At 34.9% G+C, this 10,472-nt stretch overlaps 1 protein-coding gene across 4 annotated transcripts in view; it reads left to right on the forward strand.

Annotated features, from left to right (window-relative positions):
* Positions 1-9,724, forward strand: part of rab6a (RAB6A, member RAS oncogene family) — a 38,805-nt gene extending 29,081 nt beyond the window's left edge. For 2 of the 4 annotated variants that reach the window (XM_015341593.2, XM_006627797.3), the window contains exons 5-8: positions 2,445-2,556; positions 4,030-4,123; positions 6,045-6,111; positions 7,183-9,724. In XM_015341593.2, the coding sequence (XP_015197079.1) occupies positions 2,445-2,556; positions 4,030-4,123; positions 6,045-6,111; positions 7,183-7,247 (338 nt within the window). In that variant the 3' untranslated portion in view covers positions 7,248-9,724. Of the gene's footprint in view, positions 1-2,444; positions 2,557-3,339; positions 3,434-4,029; positions 4,124-6,044; positions 6,112-7,182 lie in introns of all 4 variants that reach the window. The other 2 variants (XM_006627798.3, XM_006627799.3) reach the window with 1 other exon arrangement.
* The last annotated feature ends 748 nt before the right edge of the window (positions 9,725-10,472 follow it).

The raw sequence follows: 10,472 nt of genomic DNA on the forward strand, positions 1-10,472 counted from the left end.
TAGGGGACTGAAAGTGATCTAGCAAGAATACAAAGAGAATCAATCTAGAGACCCTTGAAGAAAATAAGGTTCTGTTTTTGCTTTGAGGGGAAAAAAACCTTTTCTATACTTTCAGGCAGTTCATTTTGACTTACATGAATAGTAAATATAAATGCTGCCAAGTCAGTCCTGTCCGGTGACTCACTGAGAATGCTGTAATGTCGAGGAAATTACAGAGCATGGAGAAAGGTGTTGTCAATCCATAAAGCTTTTATCCTTGAATTTAAAATCAATGTGTGGCCACTGGACCTATCTTCCAAATAAAGTGCACTCAAATCATCAAACGTAGCTTGCATGAGTAAGCCTGAGTGCATTGTTTTTGAAAGGTCTGTCATATGAACAGTGCCTCACAGAACTGCAGTCGGATGTTTACTTTAGATGTTCTAACTGGGGTGGTTATGTACAGCGTAAGGTTTCTTCTCCTTAATTATTTATTCTCGGAACACTAATTAGAAAATTGATTCTCCACTGCTTAAAAGCTAATACGTTCATGTTAGCAGTGCCTTTATTGGGTTTAAACTATGTGCAGTCTCTGTAGACTAATGTTTAAAAGCATTAGCTAGTCAAACTGGAGGATGACTGCTTAAGGCACGAGCAGCATGTTGAAGTTTAGGAAGAAATAAACAATACAGCTTCATTACAACCTATTTTTTATAACATTTTTTCAATCGGGATTTTACATTGAGCCTGTAAATAAAATTCTATCATTTAATTTTATGTAAGGAATGAAGAAAATACTTTCTTCACACAGCTTACTTGAAAGAACAGAGCTTTTATAGCAAGTTCTGCTTTGATCATTGAATTTCCCCCTTAATACCTTTAGACATAAAACAAGCATTTGTTTACTAAAACAAAATACGGATGCATTTTGCAGTGTGTAAAAAATATTTTTAGACTATAATTGTCAATTGTAATTATAGGGCAGGTTGAATTGTTTATTGTTAGAGATTATTATAGGTAATTTACTGTTGCTCTTTATTCATTGTTTTCCCTTTTTTTTACTTTAATGACTATCTCCTATTTTGGTATGGTGATGCAGATGCAGGATACATCTGAATATAAGCAGGTTATCTTGGAAATGCAGAATTGCTTCCTAGCACATGTGCCACCTCAACAAAGCCTGCACCAAGAATGTCAAGTGGCGTTAGTGCAGCTTTATTCCTGTAATTGCCGTTCAACTCTCAAGTGAATTTATCGTTCTGTACCCTATTTATGTGCATATAAAAAACATCAGAATCCAGAGCTCATAAAGATTTCCAAAGTTCCCTATTAAGCCCTGAGGGAATGTCTCCGGTGCTTGTATGTCGTGATTCTTATCAGTACTGAAGGGTTTAAAAACAGAACACTTTGTATGGTTCACTTGTCTAGTATACAGACAGCTTGAAACGAAACCGTGAAATTGGTCCAGTGCGTCAGAAAATTAGAAAAATGTCAATAAAAACCTATTCAGAAGGCTTTTGTAGATGAATACCTATTAATGCATGATTGGTTAATGGCTCCTCTTTTTGTTCCTATTACAATTTTTTAGGTTGGTATATTTCTCTTCTGTTTTACTCATTGTAAGGAACTCAAACCATTTTCTCTTCATTGTAAAATTGAGTCTTCCACACTCTGCAAGAATGTTGTTTGAAGATTTAAGGTTATTTTAATTTCCATGCACTTTTTATTTATATAAAATCTGCATGCATGATATCCATGCACAATTAATTCCACTTGCACTGATGAAGTGTTTTTTAAATAACTTGCCAGTGTAAGACCTGAGACCTGGACACATTCATAGTTTTAAATTAATGTGTCCAAAGTCCTTTTAAATTATGCTGATGGTCTGTTGTATTAACGTTGCTGGGAATGGAAGATGTTTCATTACAAAACTTTTGATTTTCTTTTGTCTTTCTTTACATGTATATTGACAAAACCTATATAGTTTTAAATGATTGCATGCCAACTCTTCTTAAATAATGTTGATGGTCTGTTTTGTTTTATTAATGTTGCTGGAAATGGAAGATATGTTTCATTACAAAACTTAAATTTTCTTTTCTCTTTCTTTGTGGATTTCATCTGACCTCTGGTATTCTTGGTTCATCTGTACAAGGAATGCACAGCTCAAGTTCATAGAACCTTCCTGTTATTTTACCTACCTTGTGTTCTGCAAAGCTATTAACTTATTTTCCAAAGTTTTTAATTGCTGATCATTTAAGTATAATCTTGATGCATTGTTTGCAGGGTCATTTTCACCAGAAACCTGAGTTGTACATGAGTGACTTGAATAATGGTTACTATGTAAAGGTCAATGAGAGGATTCTGTTAATATAGTGATTCAGAGTATTGTCCTGTTGATATCACAGTAATCGCTTTGTTCACGGTCTCTATCAAAAAGAGTTATTAACTTCGTTATTTCCTATCAGATGTAAATTCTTTCCAACAAACCACAAAATGGATTGATGATGTCAGAACGGAGAGAGGAAGTGATGTCATCATTATGCTGGTTGGAAATAAGACAGATCTTGCCGATAAAAGGTATGGCCATGGACCTGTGTTGATCTAGTCCATACTCTGTTAAAAGGACCCTGGGTCCCATCATTTATTTGTGCCAGTTCCTCTGTTTAAACCAAACCCTGAGTGACCGTCTTTCAGTCTAGAGGCTTCAGCAATTGTGCTATGTGACTGTTGTATGTGTATTAAATATTATTGTGTATTGATTCTTGGAAAACAGTACACAATTACAAAGTGTCAGTTATCTCTTATTGAATAGTATTCTCTAGTTTGTAGTTTTCTTAATTTAAGTTATCCACGAAGGTTGTGGCCTTTTTTGTCAATTTAATTTATATGTAAAAATGCAGCAAATCCTAAATAATTATACATGGAAGTCTCTGTGATTTAATTCCTACTTAAATGATAATCATTAAATTAGCAATACAAGGTTACACTTAAACAGGCTTGTTCATGAAGACAGCACATAATTGGATACCTCTGTGTTACTCATTTCAGTAATTTACATTTATCATTTTATTGTACCAATACCTCTTATTGTATCAATACCTCTCATAACCTTTGTTTGCGGAAGCGTGGTTTACAGTACATTTGCAGTCCTTACAGTTGCGGATACCTTTTTGTTAGCATTTCATGAATATTAATGCTTTTTATGTATGAACATCTTTTGGGCATCATACAGTTTTTCATTTATCGGTGTCAGTATAGAGACTTAACATTTTTTTGTAGTCTAAAATATTTAAATTCAAAAGATTCTTGTTTCATGCATTTGCATATATATCGCACCTTTTGACATTCTATTTGCTACAGGCAAGTATCTATCGAAGAGGGCGAGAGGAAAGCCAAAGAGCTGAATGTAATGTTTATTGAAACTAGTGCTAAAGCAGGATACAATGTTAAACAGGTGAGTTTGTGCACTAATTGGACACTGTGAATTATGTTTGCTGCTGTTGTACATTTCTAAAGAGGAAATTTCAACAATTAAAATTAAAATTGTATAGAATAGTGGGATCATTTCTCGTTTTGTAGTGCAGAATTGTATAGCTGCATATCCATGCTTCCATCTTTCATAGCTCATGAAAGTGCAGTCGTGATGGTTCCACATCCTATTCGTTTAGGTACGTGTAACATAAGCGGTAGTTGTTATTCATGGGGAAAAATGTTTAATTACGCACAAACCTGTCCATAGCCTATTAAATAAGCGGAAAGAAAAATGATGCAAAATAAAAATAATTGTTTTAGACAGATTGAATAAAAAATGAATTTGGTGAAAAATCTTCTAAAGTTAATCGTATTTTGAAGTTCATTAGTTGTTAGAGTATTGTAATGCTGATGAAAACCTCCCAGAAGTCTGTATTCCCAGGCTCGTCCTCTACACTGTGCTTTAGATTTGGCTACAGCAGCAAGCAGATGACGCAGTGTGTATTTCCCTTTTACTTTTTTTTTTATGTTTTTTTTTTGTTTTGTTGTTTTTGTCCCTGTGTCTTGCCTCCCGTACAGGCAAATAACAACTGAGGAGGGAGAGCAGAGAGCCAAAGAGCTGAATGTTCTCTTTATTGAAACAAGTGCAAAGACAGGCTACAATGTCAAGCAGGTAGAGCATGCTGTTTTAGTGTGGGACAGAGAATCACAGTTTGACAATTCTGTATTAGGGCCATGTACTCTTTACCAATTTTCATCAGTACTTCTAAGAAAAGTGTTATAGCCAAGAACTATTCTTGGTTTCTTTTAACCTTTTCACTATTTCTGTCCATACTTTAAATCTGCATGACTAAACTATCATTTCCTCACTGGTCACACCATTTATGGTTGATATATTGGGTTTTATTGGATTATGGAAAGGTCAGTGTCTGTGCTCTTATTCATATAAAGTAAAACAGTCATGTAAATGGACACTGAGGCCTGTATGTTTCCATAATTCATTTCTGTGTAAAGTAGAAGGAGGTAGAATCAGACAAAAGTATATCAACGTCATAGTGTTAATTTAGAGAAAAAGCATGGGATCTCTGAGTGTCTCATCAGGTAAATGCTTCCACTTAGAGTCCGGAATGAGACCTATAGCCTTCAGGTCATCAGCCTCTCAATATATATATATATTATATATATATATTTTATATATAGGTACCTTTAAAAAGAACTCAAAAGCTCTGTTCTGAACCAAAGTAAAAATCATGCTTCAGGACCCGAAGATAATGCATAATACATAGCTAGGGATGACAACTGAAAAAATTGCCAACTGCTACACAGGTTTTTGTGTCACATGACCTACAGTTTCATTTGTATCTAGAATCTGTGACAGGATCTGAATCCAGTAACTTAACCATAATGCAGCTATTTCCAAAAGTTTCTGCATAACTTCAAATGTGTCCATATGGTTCTGAAGTTAACATTTTCTTTGCTTTTTTGTTTCTGATCACTTTTATAGAGTACTGCTTTTCTGTTTTAAAGCAGTTCTTTGTTACAGGAACTTAATGCCATTTTTAAAAAGAATACTTCCTGAATTATCAGAGCTCAGGAAAAAGATGCAAGCCTTTAATCCATGTTTTTTACTGACCATATGACCACATTTGATTACATAACTTTGTATTGAAAAACATGTCTTCAATCACAGCTTCTCTTATGCATATTGTAGGCATACGTACTGGTACTTCAAGTGTTTGTTGTGGTATTTTTTATCATTGAAGATTTAAAGTGTTACTGTAAATGGAAACATTCTTAAAAGTACCCTAATGTATGATTTTCTTTTACAATGTGGGTCTGGATTTGGGGAAAAAAAGCTGTCATAACATTTCTGGGTTTGGGTAAGACTCTCTCATAAGATGGTGCTAAATAAGAGTGTCAAAATCTGATTACCAAAGTCTCCAAACACCCAATAAATTTAAGAACCTTGGAAAAACAATCTTGATATCAATGTATTTTTTCACTTTGGTTTAAGGGTCTGTTTTAAGATTTGATTCTGTCTTAAGGAAGGATTTGCACTGCTTGGTAGAACCGGTCTGTTTTTTCTCTGAATCTCTGAGTGAAGCTTTGACTTTTGAATCTGACTGGGTGTTGCAAGAAAGACTGAATGGCTGTGAAACAAGGAATCTTATTTTTGGTTCTAATTGTTCTTTATGATGCTTAATTAGTTCACTGTTTTTTCTTGATTTTGATCACTTATGTCATCTGAGACTTACAGGTTTAGTATCTTAAAACTTGCTTATAGTTTTTGATGAGTTTATAAATTAAAGCAATGAATGCAATGAACAGAGTAATGTTTTAAAATAAGAATATGGCAATAAATAGCTGTTTATTTTAGCTTCTGTGCACAATTATTATTTATCCTTCAACCTAACATTGCCCATTTGACTTTTTTAAACGTGATTAGCAGTTCATGTATCAGCAAAGCCTTACAGTTGCCAGTGCCAATTAGCCAATCTGAATCAGACATCCAAAATGTTCCTGCCTGAGGCTATTTCATTTCTTTGCAGCGGTTGTCTACCAGATAACCCTAGAGCTCTGTTCTTTCCCCACAGCTATTCCGACGTGTAGCTGCTGCCTTACCTGGAATGGAAAGCACACAGGACAAGAGCAGGGAAGACAGTATCCTTTTTAACAGCTTCTGTGTTCATGGTTTAAAAGCAGCTAGACTGAATTTGATTTTTCTTCTGTGCTCCAGTCCACATGCAATTACTGGCATGGTTTTTGGTAGTGGAGCTAAACACAAGCATTGTGGATCAATATTTTATGATGATTACATTGAAGACGTACTTGAAAAGAAGGACATGATGATAAATGCGAAATTCCGAGTAAGCAGCTTTGCTCATTGCCACTGCAAAGCAAAAAAGATGCATATTGTGCTTACTTGCCTCTGACGCATGCACTGTGGAGTGCCCACAGCTAGTATCAGATGGAGGAGTGCTGCATCTCTGCCAGCACTTCAAATTCCCAGACACCTGGCAAGTCACAGTGGTCACCCTAGCCATCCAAACCTGACTGCATTTAGCCAGTTGTACGCAGGTTTTTGGGGCATCCTGTTCACACTGAATTAATGGGGTAGCCCTGACCATGGAGATCAACCTGCACTTCAAAAGAGCATCTTTATGGCTGAACCATCAGGAGCCTTTATGCAATTTTCTTTCTTAATTAACCTTCGTTGTTTTTCCTAAGGTTCTGGAAATCTTTGATGTACTAAAATACCTCTGAGTATATTCACACCCAAAGAAGGCCCACAGCCGAAACATTGTTTTCTTTCTTCTCTTTTCAGCATGGAATAAACCTATGACTTGTACCTCTGAGTATTCCTTACCTCCCCAAGCTAAAAGCTGGGGAAGTGAGGAATTTAGTAGGACAGACTTTTTGTTGGTACCCGGGTTTTCTTGCCCTAGTTTAGCGAAGAGCTAATTATCCCCAACTCTTTTCCCAGGACACTTAAAGCAAGGTTGTTTTTTGCAAATGTACTTCACCTGGAATGTTCATTTGTTTAATCATTAACAATAAATAAATCCGTTAAAAATGATCAGATTTTTGGAAATAGCCTTAAACTCGGTCTTGTATTGCAACAACGTGTAGACGTAAGCATTTTGTAAATTAACTTTTTTTACAGTAAATAGTTGAGTGTTGATTGTTTTTGGTCTTTGTATAATACAGTATCTTCCTTAACAGTTTTTCCAGTGATCGACATAAAGCTTGAAAAACCACCAGAACAGCCAGTCAGTGAGGGGGGGTGCTCGTGTTAATACCTTGTATCTCATTCTTGCTCTTTCTCTCTCTGTCTCTGTCATTAAATGCCACTGCTTATCTCATTCCCATCAGCTGCAGTGTGAATATCAGCTTGTATTTTTCCCCATCAGAAAAACATCAAAACACTACATATAAAAAAAAGGAAAGGAATTTTTTTTTTTTTACCATTGTTGACTGTCTCATAAAAAAAGACCTGTTAGCTTCTCAAGCACAAACAATGGACTGGAATGATGAGTTTTGTGATCTTTAAAGGCTAACGAAATTGTTGTACAGTTCCAACAGATGTCAGAGTTTCATTTTATTGTTTGTGAAATAATGCACATCAAGGAGTGCAGTTGTTTTAGGCTTGGCGTGAAAAGCTGTGGTACACACGCTGGTCTTTATATCACCTTGATGAGATTAAAATAATAAACATACTGAGTTCAGTACATGGAAAGCAAACATAATGGACATTAGTGTGTTGAAATAACAAAGTATAACATTGTAATCTGGTTTTTAAAGGGAGTATAGAGACATCATCATGGGGCAATAATTGCCTCTCTTGGTGATAGAATGCAAAGTTTATTAGGAGGCATGTATCCTTTCATCTTTAAGACAATTTTTAAATAATAAATTAAATGGGGGATGGTACTGGAGATCCCTTAAATTGAGAACAAAAGAATTATGTTGGGAAAGGAGATGAAACAATGATGGAACTATTACGGAGCATGACTCTTAAATAAAATGTTTTAACACTTTGATCAAATGACCTGGTTTTCTGATTGGGATCTTTTGAAGGAAAGGATATCTTCAGTTTGCCTGCCGTTTTCACCTAATACTTATGTTATAAATTTTATTTTTTTTATTTTTTAAAAACTTGGAATCCACAGAACTGATTGAAAATAAACTTGTATAAATGTGGGGAGTATCTCATTTAACGCGAGAGCAGGTTTTGTAAGGGAAGTATCGCATTTGATACCTGACAAAATATGCAGATTTGCCTTTTTTGAAGCATTAATACTTTAGGGCTTCCACTGGTTTGGTTTTGCTAGGTTTGTAAAGTTTGATTTAACCTTCTTGAATATGACACTTTAGCTCAGATGTTTGTTGATATTTAACTTGTTCATTTAATTAACCAATTTCTGTCATATTTATTTTTACCGGATTGTTTTTTTTATTGTAATTATTTTAAAACAAAAGTCATTTAGTTTTTTTAAGTTAGTGTCTTACATTATTTTTGATCCCTTTTCCAAGAACATACTTTAAATCTTTATATTCCTGTTACTTACTGCAGATTCTACCCAGTATGTGGTACAGTGCAATGGTCTGGAAAAGTTCTAGTTTTATTTTAGTTACCTCTAATTCCTTTTCTTTTTTTAATAAAAGAAAAGATATCACCGCTACTGTGCACAGAAGCTCATGTTTGCACTGCTAAAATTAGTTGTGGCACACAGTCTCTGTCATCCATAAAGGAACTGTATTTAGTGACTGTGCAAAATAGCTTTTTGGTAAAGATTAAAGTACTGGTAAAAAATGTGCCTGGTTGATCGGTTTCATCGCTGTCGTGATTTCCTGTTGCTATACAATTGGATGTATCCTTGTTAATAATTAAAAAATATGTCGTCCACAAACATCAAATGCTTGTAGGAGCCTTGCTTACTACACACAAGGTTCTATTATCCTTGATCTTTAACAGAAACACAGCTGCGTATCCTGCTTGACAAGTCTTGTTATGTACTGTTGATTCCTGGCTTTCTACTGGCTTAAGAGCACTTAACACTCTCCTGCTTCTTCAATATGGTTTTAATATACATAGTCTGGCAGCTTGGGTTTCTTATACAAAATAGTGTAAACTTTTGCTACTTTTTTGTACATTTAAAAAAATCACCTGATAGAAAAAAAAATACAAGTGTCTAAAGCCTTTGTGTGCCACAAGGAAACACGATATACAGTAAATATTAAACAAAAAGTTCAATTGGGCCATTGATTTTAAAGGCTGTAGATTGTAATGTTCACAACTTAGTTTTGAAGCATGACTTTTTAATGCATATCCTTAAACACAGGAAAAAAAAGAAAGCTTGTTAAAAATATTTCTGTCTGAACAATAACTTCTCTCTTTTCTTTCTTAGTGGAATCGGAATGTGTGACACTTCTAAATTCTAAGCTGATATAGGCTATTGTAATTTTGAAGTAGATATAGGGTTTCTAAACACATCACAGTCCACTTTGGCTTGACTGTTGTGCCAGTGCAACTCTTTGTTCATTACTGATTTTCTGTATGCTTTGTCAATGGGTGTGGGCCGGTGCAGGGCAGGGTGAGTTGTGATTTAGGAAGAGCTCTGGAGAGACGCAGGAGTGCTGATCAGACGCAATGCAAAGAAACTGGAAACTAGTTCTGTCATTGAAACATCACCAGTACCTCAGCCTCTGTTTGACAATGTTAATACCCAAAGCCTGAACAGAAAATTAAATAAAACATCTGCCTATTCAATTACCTTACTTGTGTCCTGAACTTTGTCTTCAGTTTGTGTTTGTTTTATCTGGAAAAGGGGTGCAAAATATTAATGCATTTTAATGGCTAATGTTACACACCTAAGCAAATCACCTCTGAGTGAAAGCCTTGAATGCAGTGAGGAGAACCATGGCAAAGAATTTTAAAATGAAGCCTTTAAAGTAATGCCTGTTTATAAATCAAGAATCTTTAATCATTGTTTAAATGCAATTTTTAAAAATCTGTTAAATCTTTCAAATCTGTTGATAGTGTAGTGAAGTGTGCGGGTGAATAAAAGTGTAAACCGTTTCCTTGGTTCTTGTGAGGTCCATCAATCCCATGAGATAAGTTTTTTTTTGGGGGATATCCATGGGCGTAAATTGTACTGGTTTAATGTTAACATTTTGAAAATGGCCTCATGAATAGATTTTTTCACAAGCCTGTAGATTAAATGCAAATGGTTACAAAGTCAGCACTGTTTTTAATTTTAATCTTACAATCAGGGATGAGCTGTAATCATTTTTAATTTCCTCTGTTGCATGGTTTCCTTTCCACCTCAATGTAACTTAATTACATAAAGATTTGGAGAAGCTGTTAATCTACCTGTAGTTACAACTAAAGCCTATAGAAATATGACCCTTGAGGAATGGCATTACTCATTTTAAGAAGTAGGGTGAATAAGGTAAAGTCATATTACACATGCAATTATTATAATTTCCATATATCATTACTGGTGCAGGAACATGTTCGC

The sequence above is a fragment of the Lepisosteus oculatus genome, chromosome 5 (assembly GCF_040954835.1).
Source record: "Lepisosteus oculatus isolate fLepOcu1 chromosome 5, fLepOcu1.hap2, whole genome shotgun sequence".
In the NCBI taxonomy this organism is placed as follows: domain Eukaryota; kingdom Metazoa; phylum Chordata; class Actinopteri; order Semionotiformes; family Lepisosteidae; genus Lepisosteus; species Lepisosteus oculatus.